This window comes from Paramisgurnus dabryanus, chromosome 15, assembly GCF_030506205.2.
Source record: "Paramisgurnus dabryanus chromosome 15, PD_genome_1.1, whole genome shotgun sequence".
In the NCBI taxonomy this organism is placed as follows: domain Eukaryota; kingdom Metazoa; phylum Chordata; class Actinopteri; order Cypriniformes; family Cobitidae; genus Paramisgurnus; species Paramisgurnus dabryanus.
In genome coordinates, this window is record NC_133351.1 from 536,683 (window position 1) to 563,111 (window position 26,429).

General features: G+C 36.3%; 4 protein-coding genes across 7 annotated transcripts; 3 read left to right on the plus strand and 1 right to left on the minus strand.

The window, feature by feature from the left end:
• Positions 1-144: 144 nt before the first annotated feature.
• On the plus strand, positions 145-2,694 carry pdcl3 (phosducin-like 3). Its single transcript, XM_065252459.1, has 6 exons — positions 145-282; positions 646-769; positions 847-937; positions 1,269-1,412; positions 1,637-1,845; positions 2,195-2,694. The coding sequence occupies exons 1-6, from the start codon at positions 277-279 to the stop codon at positions 2,341-2,343; spliced, it is 723 nt and encodes a 240-aa protein (XP_065108531.1). The 5' UTR covers positions 145-276; the 3' UTR covers positions 2,344-2,694.
• A 54-nt stretch (positions 2,695-2,748) lies between these two features.
• On the minus strand, positions 2,749-4,428 carry nms (neuromedin S). Of its 2 annotated transcripts, none has more exons than XM_073811969.1 (7): positions 4,318-4,428; positions 3,946-3,992; positions 3,755-3,808; positions 3,636-3,662; positions 3,503-3,556; positions 3,360-3,425; positions 2,749-3,225 (listed from the first exon to the last, which is right to left on the minus strand). In XM_073811969.1, exons 1-7 carry the CDS (start codon positions 4,394-4,396, stop codon positions 3,160-3,162), a joined length of 393 nt encoding a protein of 130 aa, XP_073668070.1. In that variant the 5' UTR covers positions 4,397-4,428; the 3' UTR covers positions 2,749-3,159. The 2 variants fall into 2 exon arrangements, with proteins under 2 accessions (XP_073668070.1, XP_065108537.1); XM_065252465.1 differs by having other exon boundaries at positions 3,180-3,230.
• A 6,764-nt stretch (positions 4,429-11,192) lies between these two features.
• Positions 11,193-15,588, plus strand: LOC135733652 (uncharacterized). Its single transcript, XM_065252440.2, has 5 exons — positions 11,193-11,762; positions 11,903-11,998; positions 12,800-13,033; positions 13,870-14,062; positions 14,166-15,588. Exons 1-5 carry the CDS (start codon positions 11,628-11,630, stop codon positions 14,783-14,785), a joined length of 1,278 nt encoding a protein of 425 aa, XP_065108512.1. The 5' UTR covers positions 11,193-11,627; the 3' UTR covers positions 14,786-15,588.
• A 679-nt stretch (positions 15,589-16,267) lies between these two features.
• LOC135733642 (coiled-coil domain-containing protein 138-like) lies at positions 16,268-24,424 on the plus strand. 3 transcript variants are annotated; one of them, XM_065252429.1, is made up of 15 exons: positions 16,268-16,479; positions 16,715-16,754; positions 16,901-16,991; positions 17,095-17,159; positions 17,331-17,485; positions 17,615-17,773; positions 17,883-18,002; positions 18,078-18,155; positions 18,702-18,812; positions 19,145-19,300; positions 20,079-20,198; positions 20,330-20,495; positions 21,458-21,634; positions 23,286-23,412; positions 23,749-24,424. In XM_065252429.1, exons 3-15 carry the CDS (start codon positions 16,930-16,932, stop codon positions 23,888-23,890), a joined length of 1,638 nt encoding a protein of 545 aa, XP_065108501.1. In that variant the 5' UTR covers positions 16,268-16,479; positions 16,715-16,754; positions 16,901-16,929; the 3' UTR covers positions 23,891-24,424. The 3 variants fall into 3 exon arrangements, with proteins under 3 accessions (XP_065108501.1, XP_065108499.1, XP_065108500.1); XM_065252427.1 differs by having other exon boundaries at positions 16,271-16,407; XM_065252428.1 differs by having other exon boundaries at positions 16,271-16,407; positions 16,718-16,754.
• Positions 24,425-26,429: the final 2,005 nt, after the last annotated feature.

Consider the following 26,429-nt stretch of genomic DNA (forward strand, 5'->3'; position numbering starts at 1 on the left):
CCATCCGACACGCATCTTTTCCGCATGAGTTTTAACTTTCTCATACAACGTCTCTATTATCAGTATAATTGTGTAATTATCTAAAGAGTTGTCTTAGAAATACACAGTCGAGTAATTGATCAAAAGGTTATTATTTATTCTCATGTTACATTATTTTTAGTGTAAATGATGGATCTCGTGTTCGGCCGGAGGGAAATGAGGTGCGCTCCTTCTGTTTCCGCTCAAGAGAGTTAGTGGAGGTGTGATTTATACAGCAGGACAAACAACAGCCTAAAGATGCAGGTTTGTGTGTTTTAAATGATTAAATTAAATTATTGAGATATTCGAACTGAAATAATTGCCGTTCTCATTAAAAAAATCTGTAAAACACGCGAGCCGAATTAGGAACAGAGACAGGCTAGTTAATGTAAGTTAGTGGAGTAGTTGTTGCGACGCGGATAAGAATGATGGTTTTGATAATTGTATTAATAGTTTATTGACGGCCTTGACAAATTTTCATAAGCTCATGGATAAAAATCTAGAGATAATTCGTGAACATGTAATATTGAAGCTAAATCCTGGAGGTGAGGGTTCTGTGTTCGTCCAGACTGTGTTTGGTGATGATATTTGATCATTTGAGGGTATGTTTTATGGTCTTTAATGTAGGACCCAAACGCAGATACAGAGTGGAATGACATCTTGCGGAAGAAAGGCATTCTGCCCCCTAAAGAAACCCCTAAAGATGAGGACATTGAAGAGGAGGAACAGCTTCGTCAACAACAGTCTGTTGGTATGATGCTATTTTTGGTCTGGTGATCCAGCAGGCTATGAAACTTTATAAATGCTGAATAAATCAATCTGTTTCAGTGAAGACCTATGATCAGATGACACTAGACGAACTCGATGAGAATGAAGATGAGTTTAATGAAGAGGACGAGATGGCCATAGAGATGTACAGGTCAGTTTATACATCTGTGGGTATTTTGATTAAATTCATCATTGCAAAATAATCTGACTGTGTCTGTTTCAATCACATGTTAACAGAGCGAGCTGTTTATCTTATAAACATTTTTAAACAGGTCCTTGTATTTACAATTATGCATTTGGTAGATGCTTTTACAATGTGTAAAACAGTATACATTTTCTCAGTGTATGTTCACTGAAATCAAACCGCAAACCTTTTGAGCAAATGCTCTACTACTGAGCTATACAGAAATACAATTGATCACACAATGAGTGCCTGTTTTTTATTTAATTTAGTAAAAGTTGCTTGTACATCTTTTTCACAGACAGAAGAGACTTGCGGAGTGGAAAGCTAACCAGATAAAGAATGTATTTGGAGAAGTAAACGAGATCTCGGGAATGGATTATGTACAGGAGGTGAATAAAGCCGGAGACGGCATCTGGGTGATTCTACATCTCTACAAACAGGGGTGAGGATAATTAACCTTATCAACTAGCAATATTGATTTCAAAATTAATGTATTATACACAACCAGTGTCAACAACAATTTTGTGCATCCACACACACACACACACACACACACACACACACACACACACACACATATATATATATAATATTGAGAAAAAATTCTATAGTAGTTAAGGGTCTGTTTTAGTCTTTGACTATAAATTCTTGTTTGTCATCTATCAGAATTCCTCTGTGTACACTGATAAACCAGCATCTGTCATTACTGGCCCGCAAGTTTCCTCAAACAAAGTTTCTGAAATCTATTTCCACAACCTGCATTCCCAACTACCCTGATCGTAATCTGCCCACACTATTTGTGTATTATGAGGGAGAAATGAAGGGCCAGTTCATCGGACCGCTAGTGTTTGGAGGAATGAACCTGAAGTGTGACGGTATGAATTGTTTTATAACTGCTTGATCGTCAGCCTTTTTGTTCTTCGTCCTTCTTTCATTCTACAAGTTTGTTTTAATGAATGATGACTGAAAATTTAAGCTGTGCATATTCATTAATGGATTAAAAAACTATCACCGTAAAAGAATTCCGCTTGACTTTTAAGAAGTTATACAGCAGCTTTGAGTGCTCTGAATATCATCTTTTCCTTGTACACAATTAATGCTAAATGCCTTTTTATTTTAACTGACTGTGACAAACCAGTTTAAATATAAGACATTACATTAAAGACTGAATAAAACGCACTTAGTGGTGATGTTACATCATCAAATATTTTTGTTTTATGTCAGAGTTGGAGTGGCGTTTATCAGAGACGGGTGCTATCAAGACTGACCTGGAGGAAAACCCTAGGAAACAGATCCAGGATCAGCTGATGACATCCATTCGCTGCACGGGACCCAATCGCAGAGATGGTGAGGAAGACTCTGATGAGGACTGAAGTCATTAACTTGACTGCTGGCTCAAGTCTGTCAAACCATAGCTGAGATGCTGAAGAGATGTGGACGGACAGACAGACGGCGTTCGTCATGCAGATGTTTTAAACTGCTGCCGAATGCAAAGTTGTTTTAAATTGTGCCATATTAAAGCGACGGCCGCTCTGTAGCGCTCACTGTTTCTCTTGTTAACTGTGGATGTGTGGCCATCACCTCTAAAGATTTTCAACAAACTGTCCTTACATTCATTATTTATCAGAAATGTTTTATATGTGATTTATAATAATAATGCGACTCTTAATGCTTTTCACCAGTTATTATATAAAGCATATGAAAATAAACATGATTATAAAGGATTTATTTGTGTGTTAGTGGGTCTAGCAATAACAATAACACAACCTTCAAACAAGTATTAGAGACAATTTATTATTAAAATCTTTTGTTTTTTTTTTTACTTGATAGAAACACTAATGCAGCTTCAACACAATCTTATTTCTCTCATCTTGGAGACCCAAAAGATCCCAGATTAGTGCACAACTGTTGAGAGAGAACAGAAGATCATTTTATTAACAATAAATCTCCTCCTCCTGTATAGTTCAGGTGTAGAGCGTTGTGTTACCAGCACCAAACCTCATGGCTTTACACACACGCACACACACACAGATAAAGTGTATAGCTTGTAATGCATCATTTTGAAAAAAAGCCTCTGTCAAATGCAAAAAATGTAAATGTAGGTAAATAAATGTTTTTAGTGAATAATTTCTGCTCATTTCTAAACTTTCATTAGCTAGACTATAAAATCCATGACTGAGGTTTTCAGGTTACTTCAGTGTGTTTGTGTGCAGACCTTCAGTGAATCTTCCAGAGGTTCCACAAACGTTCTTCAGCTTCTCTTAAGAGAAAGAAACGCATTACTCAAAGATCAGAGAAGATCTTCATAATATACTGCGAACATCTCTGTGATCTCCAGAAAACATTCAGAATAATTCAGATATCAGTGAGAAGTTAATTCTTTCCACACCTGTTGTTTCTTCCGGCGCAGAGACAGTTTTGGGGAGAGACGCATCAGTGGATGAACTGAATGAGACTGAAAACATATTCATAGACATCAGAAAAGATGCAGAATAAATCAGACAGAAAATATTAAAGATATTTAATGTATACCTCTCTGTCTACTGAGCCCACTGAATTCTGTGCTTTGGAGTAGTGAAAGAGAAACTGAAGAAGAGAATGAAGATGTTTATCATCATCATCATCATTATTATAACAGAGAGCAGGTTTATATAATAACACTCACCCTCTTAAAAACATTCTGAATCTGTTCCTGTAAAGTAACACACGTATGATATTCAGATATTTCATGTGATATAAAACTGATGTGTACAAACAAACAAATTAAAAAACAAACTCTTTAACCTGCTTCTGATCTCTCCACTCCAGATCACACAATGTACTGAGTAAAGCGGAGCCCTAAAACAAGCACATCCAGAAATACTAACATCAAGATCCACTAACATTACAGGATCCAATCTGATTAAACCATAACCATGAATAAAACACATCATTTTGCTGAAGAAATAATTTTAACTTTCATATCTTTCCTGTACCTGAATGTAAACTCCATAGTCATCACAGTCTGTCAGGGGAAAGCTTTCTGAAATCAGAATCACATCTTATCACAATAACCAAAGCTTATATCCCAACACAGATTTATTTACAGGATTTCTAATTTTGTTTAAATCAAACACCGTTTCAGATATTATACTAATAGGATGTAAGAGTTTTAGTTCAGCAGAAACTGTAGTGATGAGAGGACACAAGATCCTTATTTGATTTCTTTAGGATTTACAGATGATTCAATTTAAATGATTTTATACAAACCAAATTTAGAGAAGTTAAATACATAGCAAATACATAATTATATATATGTCACTAATATTAAATGTATTAAAGTAAAATAAAATATTAGATGAACTTACCGACAGCTGAATAAAAGCTGCTGACAGACAAACCTAAAGCACAAATCATGTAAAAGTGATGAAAACACGCGCTCATCATGTCTGTTTGCTCGACGCTGATGCTCTGACTAGTTGTCTGGAGTACTAGTGAAGTGATGCTGGAGAGAGAGAGAGAGAGAGAGAGTTTCTCATAGTGGGTGACCACCAATCAACACCAACACTGCTCCCTTGCCAGCGCGCCAACCTGTTTTTTCCCATGCATGCAGAGAATGGTTTACCAAAACTAAGTTACTGGGTTGATCTTTTTCACATTGTTTAGGTTGATAGAATCACTGGGGACACAATTATTGCATTTAAACATTGAAAAAGTCAGATTGTCATGATATGTCCCCTTTAAGAGTCTCATAAATAAAGGGTAAATGAGCCTAAAGTTTAAACTGAGTGACGTGACTTCATTCAGACAAGAGGGTGGGCGCTCACACTTATCTCCTCAATTGTGCTGTGGAAAAGGAAATAAGGAGACTATATAAAGCCTGAACATTAATAATGTCATCTCTTCAGGAGAAAACAATAATCATTCATTCATCTTTATAAATCGAAACGATTGCTGCTCATGGATGTTTTGATCACAGTGATAAAAATAACTTTAAAAGCTGAATAATGTTGCTGCTGTAGATGAGATCAAAGAAGATTTTAATAATGAGTGACATCATAAGTGTGTTTCTGGGATGAGCCGGTTTAACACACACACAGCGGATAGTTAAGGGACAAAAAAGCCATGTGATGTTTACATTTTCCATTGAAACTATAGATTTGATTTATTTACTCCCCCGTCCTGCACATGTGAACACTGTTAAATTCATAATGATTGGATTTTCATTACAAAGTAATAGTTCAAATGGTTTGATTTGATGAGAACACAGACTTTTGTTTGTCATTCATCAGTACAGTACATGTTACACTGACAGTAATGACTTTTCAGAGCATCAACTATATACTGCTTTCGAGATATAGTGCTAAAAGAGATTTATATAGTTAATAACATGAACAATAAAGACAAGTTAAATTGATGGATTGTGTGTGTTATTTCTCAAGTGTTTTCTCTTTATTTTCAGATAATGAGATATGTCGGTTGTTTTCTCTGGATTATTATTTTTATTACTACACTTTCTCTTAATGACATTTAACATGAGGTACGGTCCAAACCATAAATGACAGAAACGTGATATTTGAAAAGAAGGCCTTACTCACAGGGCCGGTTCTAGATATTTGGAGGCCCTAGGCAAATTTTATGTTGGAGGCCCTCACACCCCTCTAATTTTCAGAATGTTTTTCCGCACTGTAAGAAATCATTTAAGCACTACAATGATTAAAAATGTTTTCCCCATTACTTTTCTGTTTTATCAAATTAACAAATGTGTATGCAAAACCACATGTGTTAAACATTTTAAGGCAGGTCAAATTAGTTTGGTTGTTGTGGATGCAGTAATTTATTTAAAACACCACCCTTTTTGGATTACAGTTTGGCTTTCTCCAAAGAGGAAAATTAAAAAGACAAAACTACATTGCAAAAACCCTAACTGTAAAAACCTACAGATGAACACCTCCTAGAAATCTGTTATTGTTTTTTTATTTAAGCTGGGTATGAAGAGGAATTCCCCTCTTACTGAACCAATCTACAGTATAAAGTTATCTATCAGACTGGATATATTCATATGTATTTCCTTTTATACCTTAAATATCCATACAAATCAGCTGCCATTGGAAGTTAAACATACAAACTACTAAGCAGAATAATAATAAAAAAAAATCAATAAATATGCATCATGTTTTCATGATTTGAAAAATAAATAAAGCTAAAATAAAGTTCGGTCAGCTGCAGAGATTTGAATGCTGTTCATCTAGGCTTCTTTAACTTCATGAGGCGCTGCAAGAACCGACCGGTAGATTGTCGCACTAGCGCACATGGATTTAGCAGTTATGGAGGCCCCCCTCCAAGCTTGAGGCCCTAGGTATTTGCCTACTCTGCCTATAGGTAGCGCCGGCCCTGCTTACTCATGAAGGGAATATCAAGTCCATGTGCTGATCTGTTGCATTGCACTATATATCATTTTAATTTTGGTTTGGTTTTAAAGTTTTACTTCATGAATCATAACATCTTTTTATAAATCTCATTGGCAGATGAACTCAGCTGTGTTGGGCATTAGTCAGTACTCTGACGTGTGTGTGTGTGTGTGTGTGTGTGTGTGTGTGTGTGTGTGTGTGTGTGTATATTCACAAGATCATTAAGTCACAGAGCGGATAAAGACACAATAACTATAACACTGAAACTAAATAGAAATCTGATGATCTGATGTTGTTGGTCATCATAGACTCGTTCATCTACACTGTGTGCATCTAAAGGGCTTTTAAGAGACGGCCGTCCCCATCTCTTCTTGTGAAATGACTAAAAACAAATCCAAAAACAAGATGTCACGTTTCCCCCACTGGACGATGAAAACACGGGCAGATGGAGTCACTCAATATAATAATGATAATTGACGTCCTACAATCATCTGTGGAGCTATGCATTGCAAACTGACATGTAGTTTTTATTGCAGATAGGTTAGTGAAGTCTGTCCTGGGAACAGTTTGGTGTGATTTTATGGATTGAGTAACAGAAGTAAGAGCAGAGTCGCATTACTGTCAGTGGACTTAAACCAATCTAATCCACAGATGACTGAGATTAGACTTCATATGGGTTGGTTTTTATAGCCCCAATTATTGTTTCTCTTCATGGTTAGAATGTGTTGTGTTGTGTTGTGTGTAATGGTGAAAGTAAACCTGCTCAGATGTCAAACTTTCAGTTCAGACTTTATATCTAAAATCAAACGTGGGAGGGTTCATTTTAAAATGTATACAGTTAAAAATTACTTCATGAAAAAGTATTCAGTCTCTTAATCCAAGCATCAAAATTTAAAAATAATGTCTTCTATATCTGATTACTTTTGGATTCCTTCAAGGTCAAATATATATATATATAGATTATTTTATGTTTAACATGTTGGAAAAATAATATAGTTTATATCAGAATTTAAAAAGTCTACACAATCTACAGGTATATATATATGTTTATTTTAAAATGCTAACTGAAGCTATAATTTGACCTGGTACGATGGCAGTGGTAGTTTCCCAACATAAACAGCTAACACATCTTTTATCTCTGCAAGAAGAGAAGAGACATTGTTAGTAAAGTATCCTCTTGTGTTCATTTCTACAGTTTTAGGAATCACAAAAAAAATTTACAACTGCAATCACACCAAATCACATGCATTGCCCCCCAGATTTTCCTTCTGCCCCCCCAAAAATATCCAACCAACCATAAAATAACGGAGTCTCTTTAAACATAAAACGTATTCTGTTGGCAAACCTAGTGTTTACAGCTCCCACCCACTACTGTCTGATTTACTTATTCAGGCATTTGAGGTCTCTTCAGCAGTATTTAACTCACAAAAAAAGTACTACTGTTCTCTATGACGGTAACTAAAAAAAACCCCCGCATCTTTAAAATATATATTAGAAACGATGCAATTTAGTATTACATAAACATAATAACACAACACATATTAAATTGAAACTTCTTTTTATAGTAAAACATGCCCAAAATAGCCCCTTATCCTTTCTTAGACTCACCTCATTATTTATTCATTCAAATACAACAGCCAATGGCAAGTCTCCCGCAGCATTTAATGTGTTTGTTTTAGACGTAGTTCTGTTTATTAAAATTAGAATATGCAGTTTGGTTGTGGCATACTATATAGTAGATATAATTGATATAAGATGGTTATACAGTAAATATACAGTATTGTAACAGCTGAGCATTGCGTGCAGTTTTAAAATAAAATTTTAGCGTTTTTTTCATCATCATTCATCATCAGCTCATTCAGCTCGCGTTTGAGAAAAAACTTCACACGCAAAAATCTACAGACTTTTAAAGCAACACTATGTAGTTTTTTTACCTTTAAATAATGACTCTAAAATTATTTCAGTGATAGAACAACTTTTAACTGGACAAATTGTACTGTTGCTGCAACCTGAGCAGCCTCCTAGCTGCTACAAGCACACTCTGAAAGTGGTGGTGGAGGGTAGGAAACACAGCCCCGCTCCTCCCCCTGCCTGCAGAAGAGTGTCTGATACCAGGCACTGTTGCGCTTTTCAACCACATGGGGGAGCTGTAAGTCATTTTTACATGGAAACTACATAGTGTTGCTTTAAGTTCAGGAGGAGATTTCACTCCGCAAGGTCATCGTAAGGTAAAACGTTGTATTTTATAATGTTGCGTTGTATTATAATATCTAATTTGCTGTGTTATGTACAAAGCAGTTTGATTTATCTTTGGTCTCGTGGCAAACACACTTACAGTATTTTAGGGCTTGTGCTTTTGTCTGGTTCTGTTACAGGATAACCTTTGACGAATTTGTCATGCATGTCAAATTGCTTTCATATAAGATTATTTAAAGCATTGTTCTTTGTTGTGATATTTGAGGTTGTTGCTGCAGCAGCATGATAGGGTCAGGAATTAATGAAAATATAGCTTATCACATATCACATTGAAAATGCATTATTTTAAATGAAGAAAATGTTTGAGAAGTGGAAAAAAGTGCCCAACAAGTGTTTATTTAGAAGAAAGGCATATGTTGGGTAGGGTAGGTATAAGAATGGCTTTAATTTATCTATAAGTGAAATAATAGATTAAATGCAGTGTACACATTATTAAAATATAGCTATTTGTACAGCTTTGCATTCATATCACCTGCTTGCCTGATTTCATTAACTGTGACTTAATGTGTAAAACTACATTAAGTGTAATCATTAAAACATTATAAATCATTTTAAATCTAATCGTATCTAGTTTTAAAATTTGAACGTGTAAAAGGACATATAAATGGCACTTTATTTTAAGACATAGCCTATGCAAAATAATATTGGATTGAAACATCCATAATTTAGTGTATGAATCATTTTTGTCGAGAAATGGCTGCTCACCCAAAAATCCTGACTGCCCCCCCAGTCCAGCAAGCCTAGTACCGGGCCTGCTGCCAAAGCACATTCTGTTAATAGTCTCAATGTTAATATTTATTCTTTACATATTTTTATATTTGCTTGGCTTATTTTATGCATGTTCACATTTTAAACCATTATAAAACATCAACAAGTTTTGCGAAGACTATATCAAAAAGAAGCCCTCCAGATTGTTTGATTCATTGTGGCCTTGCTCACAAAAAGTTTGAAGAGCCCTGCAGTAGAGATTGTAGAGGTGTTATGTGCGCATGCACCAGCAGGGGACTCACGTGAGTCATCAATGATAACAGACACAAGAACTACTGTACACTCAAGCAGTGCTTAAAATAGTGTTATTATGACAAAATAAGGATTTATTTCATTTTAAGTGAAACCAATGTAAACCTGAAAGTGTTCCCAAAATGTAACTGTAATCTAATTACTATGTTTGTTACATAAGTGTAACAGATTACACTTTTTTGTATCCTGATTAAATAATCGTGTTACTTGTAATCCATTACTCTTCAACCCTATCTGTCTAAAGTAGATAAAAACTTTCAGGGAGCCAATCCAGAAACGTTTCTTGCTTGACATCAAGTAAAGTGAAGAGTTAACAGAAGACTGGTCAAGGCAGAAGTGTGAAAGCACAATTGTGTGAAAGTCTTGGGTGTTAACAGGTTTAACAATGTCAGCTTGTTTGACTGGGTGACAGGTGAAGACATGAACCCTCAGACACCATAATGAGCCAATCAAACATAAGACCAAACACACTGATGTCAGTCGCCTGTATGGTCAGCACTTATTAGGGCAGGTGATCATCCCTATGCCCTACTCCCTTCAAAGTTCAGAACTCTTGATGTGTAAACTCTCATACTGTGGCCGATTAAAATACACTTGGCAAATGTTCTTTTGTTTATTTTGGATGGAAATGCACTAAAAAGTAAGTGATTAGGTGTGTTAGACTTCACACGGCGTTGCTAAAAGAACCAACAGCCAGAAGGGATCAAAGTACCGCGAGAATGATTCGAGAGTCGGATAACAAATCGCTCTCGAGGCATTCATCCATCTGTTGGTTTTTGCAGCGCCGCTTGAGGTCAAACACAGCTTTTGTGAGTAACATGTTAATGTCATGACAGATCTATTTAAGAACTGTCTGGGGACCAGTTTTGGCCCATGGGCCTCCTGTTGACCCCTGATCTACACTTTCCAGTGTTGGTTTGAATTTTAAGGCTTAATCCTAACAATCAGATTTTATTCCATGTGTATGAAGAGTTGAGCTGCAAAAATATGCAAAAGCTGCTACAACAAAAATGACTGAATGCTCTTGGCATGTATGTTAATCAAATACTTTTGCAAATATCTTGTTCCATTTAGAAATACTGCTTTTACTGCTTTGTTGACCAATTTGTTGGCATAATCCGATAAACGTTGATTTTGTGCATTTGTCCTCTAAGTGGATCACATTTAAAGTTGGGTTCTCTGTGTGCTGTGGCCTCAGTTACTCTTATCTTTATGTCATTTTGCTAGTGTGGTTCTGTTCTGGTGTCGCTAGCTATAGTATGGTGCATTAATTGTGGAAGTTAAAATAACTTAATGCTAATCAAATTAAACCAAAATGTTCATTTAAATATTTTGAGCAGTTTTGGACAGTTTTGGGCTGGAAAGCATCAACTCTATCTGGCAACACTGTCTCCAGAGGCTGCAGCCTTCCGATTGAAAAACGTCCAGAGAGGTTGTAGGGAAATCTGTGGTGTTGTTGTTTGCAAGCCACACCCAATTCCTGGAAATTTTCTGAAACGAAACTTTGCGCATTCAGTGCTTCAGACACATTTGTTTGTTATTGTGTGTGAGAGAGAGTAAAATATGGCCGAGGCCTCAGAGCTTACTTTAAGCGATCAGAAATCTCTCATCTGTAACATTTGTTTGGATCTTTTAAACACTCCAGTGACTATTCCCTGTGGACACAGTTTCTGTAAGGATTGTATTACAGCTATATGGGAGCAGCAGGTGGATCATGAAGGTTGTCCTCAGTGCAGTCAGACCTTCAGCAGAAGACCTCATCTCATCTCATGTGTCATACTGAAGGATCTGATAGAGAAACAGAGGAGCAGGAAACCTCAAACTGATGCTGAAGACCATGATGTGAAGTGTGATGCTTGCTCGACCAGAAGAGCATCAAATCCTGTCTCACCTGTCTCTCTTCTTATTGCGCTCTTCACACTGACCAACACAATGACCTGCACAAAGGGAAGAAACATCAACTCATTGAAGCTACTGATCTACAGAGACAGATGTGTCCTCAACATGGGAAACTGCTGGAGTTATTCTGTCGTACTGATCGTCAGTGCATCTGTCTGCTTTGTGTAGTGGATGAACACAAGAACCACGACATCATCTCAGCATCTGATGAAAGATCAGAGAAACAGGTGTGAGGTCCTTAAATAAATTATATATGTATATCAACTCTGCATAGATCTAATCCTACGATTAGTGATGGTAAGGCCAAGTGTCTAAAAGTTTAGGGTGTGTTAATCTTACCTAAAGTATTTCATGTATTGTTTTTCAGGGAAAGTTAATGGAGACACTTGTGAAGTTTCTACAGAAAGTCCAGGACAAAGAGAATAAAGTTAAAGAGCTAAAAAATACTGAAGAGTCTATAAGAGTAAGCATTGACACCAGCATTAACCCTAACAGCGTTTATTATAATGTTCATATCTGTTAGGTCTCCAGCGTCTCCCAGTCTTATTGAAAAACATTGTCATTTAAAGAGGACATGTCACAAGATTTTTTAAAGATGTCAAATAAATCTATGGTGTCCCCAGAGTACATGTGAAGTTTTAGGTCAAAATACCATATAGATAATTTATTATAACATGTTAAAATTGACACTTTGTAGGTGTGAGCAAATATGTGCTGTTTTTGGGTGTGTCCTTTAAAATGCAAATGAGCTGATCTCTGTACTAAATGACAGTGCCGTGGTTGGATAGTGCAGATTAAGGGGCGGTATTGTTATAATAAGATCCCCTTCTGACATCACAAGGGGAGCCAAATTTCAATGACCTATTTTTTCACATGCTTGCAGAGAATGCTTAACCAAAACTAAGTTAGTGGGTTGATCTTTTACACATTTTCTAGTTTGATAGAAGCACTGGGGACTCAGTTATAGCACTTAAACATGAAAAAAGTCAGATTTTCATCATATGTGGATATAATGGAGTTCTTTATATGACTGAATTAAGTGCTAAGTTTGTTTGAGATGTTTCTCCTTTATAAGCAGAAATAAACTCTGAATGTCAGCAGACATTACTCTTGACATGTGTCGAGCGCAGTAGTAGTTATGGTCATAAGATTAATGTTCAGATAAGTGAATAGGGGAAGAATTTAGTGGATAAATCTTCTTAAGATCATAAGAGTTTTCATCTGATGTCTGTATATTAAAGAGATGTGATTGTGTTGTGTCCAGCGTTCAGCGCAGACGGCAGGAGCAGAATGTGAGCGAATATTTCCAGAGATCATTTCCTTCCTTCAGAAAACATGCTGTCGAGTTAAAGAAGTGATTTTATATAAAGAGAGCCTTTGTCTCAAGAACATTAATGGACTTCAGGTGAAAGTACAACAGGAGATAGCTGATATGAAGATGAAGATTTCTGAGATCAATCAGCTTTTGTCCACTGAAGATCACATTTACTTCCTCCAGGTAATGAACTCAAACACTCTGACCTGTGTTGTGTCAGTCTGGTTATTTATTTCAGTCCACCTCAGAGTAGTTTACACATCTTCTTCTGTATAGACCAAAAATGACAAATCAACAGACAATATGAGCAGCTGAACAAAACAGATCAACACACTTCATAGATGTGATAGGCGCACAGGATCTTCACTGTCAGCAGTTTGCCAGTAACTTAATGTTGATATAAATGTATGTTATTTAATGGCAAAAGTTTGTTCAAAGATAAATGAACATTAAACATAACAGGACTTTATCTTTACAGGAAAAAACTATACGAAGTACAGCCTCATGCAATGTGTTTCTGGGAACCCAAATCTGAAAGAAAACAGAAAAAGGTTGATGAGAATTTTTGGTTCCCAGAATGCTTTGCACGTGTCTGATATTTTATAGTTTTATTCTGTAAGGATAAAAAAACTTGTTGATGTTTAATGTTCATTTAACTTTAAACAAACTGTTGCCAGTAAATGACATCAATATAAATCTACAGTAATTTACTGGCAAACAGCTGCATAACTACACACATTTACAGTGTTCAATAACATGGTATACAAACATTAGGCCACTTTCTGTAATATCTCTTCACCAATTTAATTGAACATCTTTTGGGAATTTATTATCAATATGTATTCATTATTGGAGCTCAGCAGTCTATGTGTTAACTCATGTTTGCTTATAGATGTATCAGGAAAGAGCTTTATTATATTTTAATGGTGTTTTGAAATTTATATGACAAAACGATATGTACATTTTTGTTAAAAATTACTATTTGAATTGATTTGAAGATATTTGTATTACATCCATAGAATGACCCATCTCAGGGTAAAGAACTCGGATCTAAAGATTGTGAAGATCCTTCCAGCATTTCTTTACGTCAAGATGCCCCTTTTCAGAATGTAAAGATGATGATTCCTGCAATGCGAAAGCGTTTGATGGATGTAAGTAAGGAGATGGAGATCAAGATATCTCAGAGTTTTCATCCAGCCTCTGCTGGTGGATGTAAGTTTGGCAATCCATCTTTATCAAGTCTGAAATATAATATTGAACATTTACATGAAGCAAGAAGAAAAGGCAACCTCAACTTTTTCATTTCTCTCTACAGACAAAGCTTTGCATGATAATAGACCCAGCTCCACACAAAGATGTTTCCAGTCTGGCCAGATTGATGTGTTTCAATTTGGAGAACCAATGAGAAAATTTAGCTTCAGTCCTGACCTTTCATCTGTACCAAGCCAGAGCCAAACATCTTTTAAAACAGATAATAAAAAAGAAAAGTCTTGTGTGAATGGTTCGTTCTTTAAGCCAGTGGTGCCATTACCTGACCTTGTTGTGGTCACAACAGGAGAAGAGAATGAGCGAGTCCTTTTCAGGCACCGGGCCAAACTGTACTGCTTTGATAAAGAATTATGTATGTGGAAGGAAAGAGGTGTAGGAGATCTGAAAATACTTCAGAATTATGAAACCAAACACACAAGACTTGTGATGAGACGATTACAGATCCTTAAATTATGTGCAAACCATTACATTACTTCAGACATGAAGCTCGAGCCATTAAAAGAGAGCGGGAGAGGGTGGGTATGGATGGCCTATGATTTTGCTGAAGACGTGGGAATGGTCAAACTGTTTGCCGTGCGGTTTAGGCTTCAGGAGACTGAAGACACTTTTAAAGAAATCTTTGAAGATGCAAAAGATGCCCAGGAAACAAAAAGCACGTTTTCATGAAAAAAAAAGTGGTGAAGTTGATAGGACACTGAAGCGGCATTCGTTTCTCTTCTCAGGTGTAAACAGACAAAATAAATTGCCTTATATACAAACAGACACATAGAAAGAGACAAGATTCTTCTTAAGATGTGTCAACCAAACTATTACAGAAATTACTGAAATCTAAAATATTGCTATTCATCTTGTTTGCCTTCATACACCTGTTTACACATTGAATATGATCAATAGTCACAGAGTTCACAGAGAAACAGATCTATCTAGACATTGACCCATGTATAATATTTAGATGCAGTGATTATACCAACAACCAGCAAATAAAGTTCATCTGGGAACAGAATTAACTTTATATGAGTTAGATGTAGGATTATTAAAATCAAACAGCAGTTCTTCATCAGACCTTTCCTCAACAAACATAACTGATGTATTTGTCTTATTTTATATCATTAAAGAAAATCAGGCACTAATGAGGGAAACGTTTTATTTTATTTTTAATGTTTCTTTTTAATTGAACTATTATAAACATCTGATCCTGGTTTTTTTCTGTTTGATATTTTTTCTCATTCTTCGTACATTTGAAGCACTATAGCATTTTGCTATACATTTTTTTATGTTCAATTTTTTGTTATGCAGCATTTAGGACAGATAGTGGTATGTGGAAAAATTATGCCTTTATTCATGAAATTTGAATGTAGCATTTTTTACATTTTGGTTACTGAAATGTTTTGTTTTTAATTACTGCTTGTGCTTTGAAGAATGATTGTGAAAAACAAGCCTGGTGAATTTGCTTGTAAATAATGTTTGTCTGATAAGTGATTAAATGGTCCTATAAGGCAAATTGTCAATTAATTATTGTCAAAAAATATATGCAGTGAAATATATTTTCTACATATATATTTCCAAATATGTTTACAAAAGAACCCTTTAATAATTCAAAGGACCAAATTCAATTATTCCTCTTATACCACAGTTACCACAAATATTGCTCTGGTGTCTATTTTAAAGACATTTTACCAGTTAGGTGTGTGGATTACAGAAAAATAATCAATACCCATGGACCATTTCTCAACCAATCTTAGAATTCAGCATTTAATTACAGGCCCGTGGTATAATAATAATAATAATAATAATAATATAATAATATATATATATATATATATATATATATATATATATATATATATATATATATATATATATATATATATATATATGTATATATATATATATATATATATATATATATATATATATATAGTTGTATTTGTTGCCCATTAAATATATTTTAAAATATTTGTTAATATATGGAGGTTAAAACAACATGTATTTTCAATTTTAAAAAATTAAGTTAAGTTTAAATTAAGTTTTACTTTGTAAAAAATGTTTTTAGTGTATTTTTTTTATTGCAAAATAAATATTTTTGTATGGGGTAAATGCATTGTAAAGAGCGCATAGGGACTTTTATTTTGATACTGTGGGGGTGAAACGGTCACTTCCGATAGTTGCAGTGTTGTGTTGTTGTGTCGCGGCTGATTTAAAACATGAATAACGAATCAGATTCTGACTGTGAAATAGATGAAAGAATTAAAACACTGAAGAATAAATATCTGCCGAAGAGGAATCACGTGAGATTAGTTTTTATTAAATAAAGATCAAGTACAATCTGACATTTTGAATAAATCATTTACATACTCAAGGTATCGATATATTGATATTAAAACAGGCACACTTAACGTTGTATGTCGAGATTTGCTTATGATAATAGTGAATTTTCAATGAGACACGAAGAAAGAATTGACAGCATCATTTGAGAAAAGTTTTTATATTTCTATCATTTAACATTTCATCTACTAATTATTTTTTTCATGCTTGGCAAGTTGAATTGTCTTTATTGAGAGTATCATAATCTTTATTATTATATCTGTGTCTCAGCAGGTCTCCGGTATCTCAAACACATTTGGTCTGACATCAGGTGATCATCAACATTATATTTGGTCAACATCATGTGTGTTTTTTAAGGATCAATGGAGGAAAATCTGTACAAACTTACATTTAAAGCTCAATACTCGATAAGTTTTAAAAGCTGTCATGTGATGTTTATCATGTGTAAAATTACAGAAGATGCTGGAAATAAGAAGTCGAGAGAGATGAGAGACTATAAAACTATCCTGAGGGAACTCAACAGGGCTCTTTCTGATCAACATGAAAGGTTAGAGGTCAAATATCATCTCATTATTATTATTATTATTATGAATACTACAGTTATTATATGGCTGAGTTATTTAAAGAGAAATGTTTTATTAATGTTCCAGTAATGCTGATAGTGATGTAGATGATGATGGTCTTGAAGAAACAAACATATTATACACAGAGACGGGTGAGTACATTTAATCCAATCAAATACACACACACACACACACACACACACACACACACACAATGCATGGGAGGGGAAAGATGACTTTTAAGTTGCAAGCTCGACTCTCTAACCAGTAGTCTGTGACTGCCCTGTATTAAATCTGATCATTCATCATTTATGTCTTGTTAGATGTGACTTTACCATCAAATCTGGCCCGTTCCTCCAGCTCATGTGAGTCAAACAGCAGAAGGAGGGAGGTCATGGATGGAACTCAGAGCTCATGCAGCGGTGCAGCAGCGGTTCATGTTTATCAGGAGATGCTGCACATTTATGAGAAGCTGCAGGTAATATTTATTCATTTCTGCATAAAGAAACAATGTGAGATGATCCATGTAATGATACACATGTGCTGCAGCTTTTGAGTGACAGTTAAACTGTGTGTGTGTGTGTGTGTTTTGTGTGTTTGTGTTCAGGCTGAGCGTGTCAGTCAGCAGGTCTGGTCTGCAGAGCTCTGTGATCGAGAGCGTGAACTGCAGCGGCGAGAGAATGAACTCATGAAGCATCAGCGTGACATTGATAAACTCAGAGGAGCAGAGGAGGAGATGAAGAAAGACATCCGGTCCTTACAGCAGGTGTCACATCTCCACATTCAAAACAAATAATAGTAGTTGTTTAGTTTTCTACATTATTTCATATTCAGGATTAAAATGTATGTGATGTCTGTGATTATTTTCACCACAGCGATATCAGCAAGAGACAAATGAGTTAAAAGAAGCTCTGAAGCAGAAGACTAAAGACATCAAGAGAATAAAATCTAGTTTTGATTCAATGAAAGAATTAAACGATTCTCTGAAGAAACAGGTGAGGGATTGAATGTTTGAGATCTCAGCTGTGATGATCTGGGATCTGTGATAATCTTGTGTTTGTTTGTGTCAGCTTCACCACGTCACTGAGCAGAACAGAAAATCGGAAAGTCATTCAGGAAAAGTTCAAGCTCGTCTGGAGAATCTGCAGGTCAGAGATCTGTGATGCATTGATACACAAATCATCTCTCATTCAGCAGAAACTCACTTTTGAAGTCAGATGCACACTTGTGTTTGTCTCCACAGACACACACTTCACATGGAAACTCTACATTAGATCAGTTGTATGTTTTGTAGGAATGAAAGATGGTTATGATGATGGTGTTTTTGTACTAGTTGATTTAACAGTAATGTCTGTTAGTTACAGACAGGAATAAATCATGCTGTGTGTTACTGTTTGGAGATAAAAACACATTTGTGCCTTTTTAAACTCACACAACTTACAACTTAACAATGGCTGCACATTAAACTGCTGTGTGTTTTAAATATATATATCACTTCAAGCATACAGTGCATATATTACAGTGTGTTAAAAACATTGTGTTTCATGTATTTGATATTGAAGTTTTCCTTGATTCTAACCGTCCTTTATAAGGTCTACTTCATGAGACTAATATCAGTAGAGGACATTTGGTTTAAAGATGAAGTGACGGTGATATGAGTGTAATATAAACATTGTGTGTGTGTTTGTGAACAGAGGAAGTACGAGTACTCAAAGACGCACGGCGGCCGAGAAAACGTCTGTCCTAAAGCTTACGAGCCAAAACCCAGCAAACCGGAAAACCCACCGATGAATAAAACAAACAAGGTGAGAGACGAATGAGAGCCAAAACATCACCAGACCTGCATGAGTCTTTGGTTAAATCCTGTTGATGTTCGGAGTCGTGTGTCTGTTCTCAGTTTGTGTAATGCTGGATTTGGGACTAATTAGAAATAATTATCCTGTAACTTGATGAAGTTGTTTAAATCCAATCAGCCGAGTTTTCCTCCTATGTTATTCTATCATTCCATCCAAATGGTTTTCACCAATCAGTATTTGGCTCTGAGAGGTTTGGCAGAGCAGGAAATCTTAATGAAGGCACTTAATGATGATAAATGGACCTGATGACTGCTGATGTGGGTTCTGGATGTGTTTGACAGGAGGGCGGCGCTCATGGACCTGCAGTAAAACTCATAAGCGCTCTGTTGGATTGGGTCGTGGACGAGCGGCTCATCGAGCCCGGAGAGAAGTCGAACCTCACAGCCTGTCAATCGTACGGCACGTCACGTCCATCTCTACACCACAGATGCTCCACGGTTTGTTTTCTTACAGCTTTGCTGTTCAGTTTTCAGGCCAAAGTCAAATGAAGAAAATACTCTGTTGAGATAAAAATGAACAAAGTCTAGATTTTTGCATCAATGTTATTTTCATGACATTTAATTCAAATTATGAAAATAAGCAGATGATGAAAACCATAGAGAGCTAGGCAGGCGCGTCATGCACCAATTTTTTTTAAGGGGGCACAGTGTGCACACTGTAATTATAATTATTAACGTCCATTAATAGAATGCATTACATACTTTTCATAGGCCATATTCTCATGGACTACACAGGTTAAAAAGGTAAGAAGCGTTTAGTAGTTAATTTAATGGCCATATTACATGCAAGTGAGTAAATACACTTTAACACCGACAGCTTATTTAAACTCATCGGTCACGTCTGTGATTGGCTGTAATGATCAATAGTGCTAAAACACAGAATAAAAAGAAACCTTTGATGCAACGTGGCTGGATCTTCATGTTTTGCCACTAAGTTTTCATTTATTTTCACATTGTCATTTAATTGCATTGAAAACATGCAACTTTAAAAAAAACTAGCCTATAAAAACCTATTTATATAAAATTATTATGTTTTTTTTTTCATAAACATGTGATTCTGCGACCCCTCTAGGGGTGAATCTACATATAAACATTAAGAAATGGACTTTGAACCTTCAGTTTAAATGGGCATGGGCAATAGGTTTTGGTACAGGGTCTGTACTGTACTCTGTCATGTTGATTGATTGATTGATTGATTGATTGATGATGTCGTCAGGTTCTCCCGGTGTTGGTGGAGTTGCTGCAGAAGGAGAGCGGTGTGATGGAGTCGTCTCTGCAGTTATCCGTACTGCGCTGCGTTTACTGCTGTCTTACACAACTTCAGCACAGCACACAGGTAACAAACACACACAGCTGACATCTCTGCACTAACTTCTGTGCTTTAACTCTTAATTTATCCACATGTTAAGGTTTGATTGTTAAACTCTGTATTAGAAAGAGAGAAAAGCTTTGAGTTGTTCCCTGCAGTACGCTCCTCTGACGTCTACACTGAGGAGGTTAGGTGAGGAGGTGTCTCGCGGGTCAGGTGACCCGGTTAATGGCCGTCGGGTTCGGTCCTGTCCTCTGTATAAGAGCTCCTGTCTGCACACGCGTCTCCTCTGTAGCCTCATCATCATCAGAAGCGTCAGTCAAGGTGAATCATGATGAAATGAAATGAATGAATCAGTTGTTTTGTTGTTGAATGTGTGTGTGTGTGTGTAAAAATAAAACATGGACAACGAATAAAATAAAGGGTTTGCAGTGCAATGTAAGTCGCTTTGGATAAAAAGCACAAATGTGAATGTACAGAGAGACACAGAACAGGGGAAGACGTATCTCATCTGTGATGATGTTTACTCACCGTATCAGCAGCAGGTGGTGCTAATGTCTCATCACACAACACATCATGCATTCAGGAAAGACAATAATGTCTCTGAAAATCAAACCATAATAAAAAAGTGAATATGTGAGATTGGAATCCTATGCTTAAAAACTTGGACACAAAAGGATTGTTAAAATATTACCTGGTCTGACACAAACATTGTGCAAACAAATTATAGACAAATCAATAGTGTATCTTTATCTTCATGAGTGTGTGAAATATGAGAATGAATGGAGAGAGAAAGAGGAAAGAACCGATCTTATAAAACACCATAATGATTTCTCTTTATATAAGCATCTTTTCTGCAGCACATTTATTTTTATTAATTGAATTTTTGTTAAACATTACACAAAAAAGAACCATACATCATAAAATGACATATAATGGGGAGACAGATCTTACTAAATTCATATACATGTATGACAGAAGGAGAAAATGTTATCCACAGTGACTTACAAAAGTGAGAAATCAAGTGATTTGTCTTAAAAAATAAAACTCTTTATTCTTCATAAGCTGAGTTTATATGAGCTGTTTGACATAAAAGATGGACAGGTATTATGGTTACCTGGTTATTGTTGGATTCCTTCAGAATGCAGATTTTACATTGGGCATCAAAACTCTTGAAAGAAATGAAAGAAAAGTGTTTTTGAAATGAAGTGTTGAAATGTGTTATTGTTATTTCTGATGATAAGGATTTGTCCTTGTTAACTTTGACCTAATGATCTGATCTACAGTGGATATCTTGGCTCAGGCTTTGGATGTGTTATTGTGTGCCGTGAGGACGGATGAAGGTCAGCAGCTCTTTCTTCACTATGGAGCGCTCTCAGCTGTTCTGTCCGTGTTAAGAGTCGGCGGTCCGGCTCTTCTGATGCTGTCTGTGGATCTTCTGCTGCAGATGAGCACGCAGTCACGTAAGAAAACATCATCATCATCATCATCACACTTCACAAATCATCCTGATGTTCTGTCTGAGAGTCATGAATGTGTGTGGATCCACATCATCAGTGACAAGCTGTTTATGTGTAGGGAGTTCAACAATAAATCTCAGATTTCTGCAGGATTTCACAAAGTTCTGCATTATTTACACACACACCACGCTCCTTCTGTGTTTGTTTAATAAACATTTTGGCCATCATAACATCTCGCTGCACAGTTGAATTTATGTGATCATAAAATGTATGCTTAATCTTAAAGAGTTTACTGGCAGTCAGCAAACAGCGGTCAGTAAAATGATTGGGTTTACGAGACGGCCCAGGAATGCACTTTTTTCTTACGTATGTAGTGAGACTGAACAGATGCATGTAATGCAGAACTGCGTGCTTTCATTGCTTTATACTTCAGCTGGAGTTCTGCTGAGCTGTTCAGCCATTTAAAAGCTTTTACTGGAGAATAATTACAGGAACACATGAAGGTAAAGGTGGAAGTTCACGCCTAAAGGTCACATGAGAGTCACCCTGTGGTCGTCTGGTCGAGGTCATCTGCTCGGTGTTTAATTCACTCTTAAAGGGACTTGAGCAGATGTCTTTTGAAGTTGTTTAACTCGTATGTGAAGCTCAGAGATAACAGATGTGCTGCTCAGGTTAACTTGAATCCTGAACAATATCAAAGACACGTGTGAAAAAACCTGCTCAAAAAATCTGATTTATTGTATTGTTATGGTTTTTTTTTTTGTATAGATGCACTGGGAGAGATCAACACAAACATGTAGCTTTTATTTATGTGATTGATAATAAAACTACTAAATGTTTATTAATATTGATTCATATTTCTCAGTGATTCACCTGTAGAGTCATCTGAATTCCCTCTCCGCTGAATGAAATGAATCAATCCCATATTATGGAATGTTTTACTCTAGTATTGCTTCTTATAGCTGTATGATAGTTATACAAGTTTATTTATATAGCACATTTAAAAACAATAGACATTGACCCAAGTGCTTTACAAGGTTAAAAGAGGCAGAACAACTGGAGAAACAAATTAAAACAAAAATATAAGACAATAATATGAATAAAAGTCAATTGATATTGAAAGCCATGGAGAAAAAGTCAGGGCAGATTTGAGATCCATAACTTGGGACCAACTTCACCCCTGTTTTTCAGTGCGGTTCTGTGAACATATTATAAATCCGAGTGATCTAGACTGAGAAGATGAATGCAATAGCTCAGATAGATACAAGACAATTTTAAAACTTAAAGGATTGAGTTTGTGTCTCAGGGCTGGAAATCAAACCTAACAACACAAAGCTCCATCATTTGGACTGAAAGGGTTGTGTGTTTGTTTGGCATGCTAAAAAGATTGGATCAGAGTTTTTCACACTGACATGAAAATGAAAAGCAGGTCTGAAGAACCAAGTGAGCGCGACTTCACCGGAGGCACATTTCATCATCTACATTCAGTTTTTCCAAACTAGATTTCATTGTTGTTGATGTCATCTGCAGTTCTCCTGCGAATCGAAGCTCATTCATGTTGTTGTTGTGTGATTGTAGAAATGTGTCTGATTCTGTCGTAACTTCTTTACATTATGATTAAGTGAACTCATACGTCTGCTGTTCTGTTCTTCAGGATTTCTGGATGAGTGCAGTACTGAAGAATTCTTCCGCTGCGTCTCACTGTTCCTGCGTAAACCTCGTTTGGATCCGGCATTGTTGGAAAAGATCTCCGTTCTCCTCCAGAAGTTGTCCAGTATCCGGTTAGTCTCTAGCGCTTACCCCATCAGATCATCCTTTATATTCACCGTGATATACATACAGCTGCCAAACTCTGCTGAAATAGAACGGCTGTTTAGTTTAGTTTAGTTTAGTTTGGCCTTTCTTAATGATGTTGCGTGACCTCATGGAGAGAGTGTGCAGTGATTTTAAGGGCCAAAGGAGGGGAAAAGCGCTTGCTGGAACCCATCTGGATTTTCATCTGACAGTAACAGTTCACTTAAAGAGGAATTAGCTGTAGGCCACGTATCATTGACCAGATTAGCAGAGAAACATTGTGCCTGTTTGATGGATTGTGTGTGTTTTGTGTTTCATTGCAGAAAGAACAAGCGTCTGTTTGAAGCATCTTCACTTCATTCATTACTGCTGGAGATGCATCGCGCTGCTGACCCATCACAGACCTTTCTTAATATGAACCTGAGCTCCATCCTGCTCAATCTGGACATGCTAACTCGCTCCTAACTTCTCCTAAAGCACTTCTAACGCACTCATAACATGCTCACAACACACTAACTCGCACATAACACACTAACTTGCTCCTTATTCATTCCTTACTCGCTCATAACTCACTCACCTTTACATTTAACATCACAGTGCACTTAAATGATTTACTGCCCTCAGACTCTGGATATTTGTTTGAGGATGAAGTGATTTTAAGGGGCCATAAAGGCATTTGTTTGTTTGTTTGATGTTCAGGTGATTTAGAAAGTATCTATCTACAGATCATTAGGACCATGTTTGCCATACAAGATTGTTTTGTCCTTTTTTGTTATTGAAACAAGTCAGATTCTGGCCAACATAACATCCATAGAAAAAGAAGAACATACAGCTTGTGTAAATAATGACAGATGATATTTTTTGGGTGAACTGATGCTTTAAACTATAAAACTTTAAATGTTTTCATACATTGAACAGAATGAATGAATTCATATATTTGTAATGAATCTGAAATGTTATACTTGAATAATGTGTTAATAAAAATGTAAATGAAGTAAAATAAACTCACCTCTTTGATTATTATTGTTTATTTAATTCTGTAAATATTAATTTTGATAGTTTTATATAAAGTTTGTGGTGATTTGTTGGAAAAGCTCTTTACACACATCTTCAGATACTCTGGAGGATCCGCTGGAGATTGACCCCCTCTCTCTCTCTCTTCTGTCACATTGTTTAGCAGTATGATGAATGTTTGCTGGCACTATTGTTGAGTCCAGATGGAGCAGAACATCTCTGTTCTCAATCACACAATCAGGAGACCTCATGAAGAAAACCTCTGCTAGATGTCCTCTCCTCTCCTCTCTCTGACTGTATGAGCTTTCATTCGCTTCATCTGTAACTCACTCAGATACTACCGGTTTATCTCTTTTTATGATAAATGTCCTGACAATGCTTTTATTAATTGCTGAGTAATAATTCTGCTATGATCTGATATATGTTTAAAATGTTTTGTCATTTTTAATTTCATAAATGTAGTGTCGTTTAGATTGTAGAAATGACTCTTTTTGTCGTCCAGACACAGATTTTACTAACACATAAATCTTAATATGTAAATATTCAACACACAGCCCTGTGTATAAGCAGTTCATAATATGAGTGTGTGGGAAAGAAATGCTGGAAAAGTTTCATGTGTCATAGAAGCAGCATCATTATTAGCGGTGTTCGACTTAACCCGGGACTGCAAGAACCAACGGGGCAGATGACGTCAAAGTACCGCGAGAACAATTCGATATTAGGCTTGTTTGAGATGCAGCTTGCCTCGCCTGAAATATGGGCGAGAGTAGCCGGCTGCAGTGAGGGGAGGAGTGAAAAAAGTGGAGGCAAGCCGGACGCTTCATGAATCTCGCAGTGTTGTTGACTGCAAACGTCAGCAATGGAAGAGATCGCGTTCGCGTATTTTATCGCGGATTAAATAGATGCAACTGAAATACCAACAAATGCATTTACATTAAGATGTTTATAAGGAGAATCACAAAGCTGAACTGTTCATTATTGGAAAAGGCTTCTAAGTAAATGTTGGGATGTAATCTAAGTCTAGACGTAATACAAATTCGTTTCTGTGTAAAATATAAACAGCACACTGTACAAATAATACAACACCATTACAAAAGTTTAAAGGAATTTATTAATAATATCAATGTCATAAGTCACGAACAAGTTGAATAAATATAAAAACTACTACAGGAAGTGGAGTTTTTAGAATTAAAAAGTCATCAGCTGACATTCCCGGGCAAATCAGCATTAAGCTGTGTCGTCAGCAAGTCTTTTCCCATCGTGCTTTTCGTCAACGCAGTCGGTGGAGAGCAACTGCGCTCGGCTGTAGAATCCGACGAGCCCGCCTCTCCATCGCGAGAGTTATTTTGTACACGTCAGTGTGACATCAGAGCAAGTCGGACGTAAGTCGGACACTTTTCTAACCGGAATGCATCTTGCGCTGATCACCGGTGATCGATTCTGCGCAGAATTTGCTCATCTCAAACAAGCCTATTAAAACTCCATTCACACCAGACGCGTAAGATTTCTCGAGTCGCTCTCGTGGTACTTTGACGTCATCCACCTGACTGTTGGTTCTTGCCCCGCGTTAGGTCGAACAATTTTCAAAAACAAGAACTTATTTGATGTTTTCATGTGGTTTTGGTTAGAAATGCTGTCAGTCTGATGAAATAACGAGTTGCTGATGGAAGACTTTAAGTGTTTAACATCAAGACGTGTGAGTATTTCAATCTCTATCACATATGTTAAACATGAACATAATAATACTTGAAGAAAACAAAAACAAACAAAAGTCTTGACAACATGTAACAGTTAGATGTTTGGTGGCAAAGTAAATCGTGTAAGGTTGCTTGGAAAAAAAGTGTAACAACATTAGTATGTTACACAAGATTTTTATTTTTGTGTGTTTTGCTGCAAAATTACTGTATGATTGGTTTCCCTACTGAAACATCCAGCTAAAATCAGCATAAGCTGGTAAGCTGGTTTTACTGGTGTAGCAAGCTGGTCTAAC

What these genes read in the sequence shown, in the direction of transcription:
- pdcl3 (XM_065252459.1), top strand. An exon ending in TCGTCAACAACAGTCTGTTG is followed by an intron (nt 770 to 846) that starts GTATGATGCTAT and finishes AATCTGTTTCAG; the next exon opens with TGAAGACCTATGATCAGATG. An exon ending in ATGGCCATAGAGATGTACAG is followed by an intron (nt 938 to 1,268) that starts GTCAGTTTATAC and finishes TCTTTTTCACAG; the next exon opens with ACAGAAGAGACTTGCGGAGT.
- LOC135733642 (XM_065252427.1), top strand. Translation starts at nt 16,324, where the DNA reads ATGAATAACGAATCAGATTCTGACTGTGAAATAGATGAAAGAATTAAA. An exon ending in CACATTTGGTCTGACATCAG is followed by an intron (nt 16,755 to 16,900) that starts GTGATCATCAAC and finishes GTAAAATTACAG; the next exon opens with AAGATGCTGGAAATAAGAAG. An exon ending in CAGAAGTTGTCCAGTATCCG is followed by an intron (nt 23,413 to 23,748) that starts GTTAGTCTCTAG and finishes GTTTCATTGCAG; the next exon opens with AAAGAACAAGCGTCTGTTTG.
- nms (XM_073811969.1), bottom strand. Translation starts at nt 4,396, where the DNA reads ATGATGAGCGCGTGTTTTCATCACTTTTACATGATTTGTGCTTTAGGT. An exon ending in TTCAGAATGTTTTTAAGAGG is followed by an intron (nt 3,557 to 3,635) that starts GTGAGTGTTATT and finishes TCTCTTCTTCAG; the next exon opens with TTTCTCTTTCACTACTCCAA. An exon ending in TGCGCCGGAAGAAACAACAG is followed by an intron (nt 3,226 to 3,359) that starts GTGTGGAAAGAA and finishes TCTTAAGAGAAG; the next exon opens with CTGAAGAACGTTTGTGGAAC.
- LOC135733652 (XM_065252440.2), top strand. Translation starts at nt 11,628, where the DNA reads ATGTGTCCTCAACATGGGAAACTGCTGGAGTTATTCTGTCGTACTGAT. An exon ending in ATACTGAAGAGTCTATAAGA is followed by an intron (nt 11,999 to 12,799) that starts GTAAGCATTGAC and finishes TGTTGTGTCCAG; the next exon opens with CGTTCAGCGCAGACGGCAGG. An exon ending in ATCACATTTACTTCCTCCAG is followed by an intron (nt 13,034 to 13,869) that starts GTAATGAACTCA and finishes TTACATCCATAG; the next exon opens with AATGACCCATCTCAGGGTAA.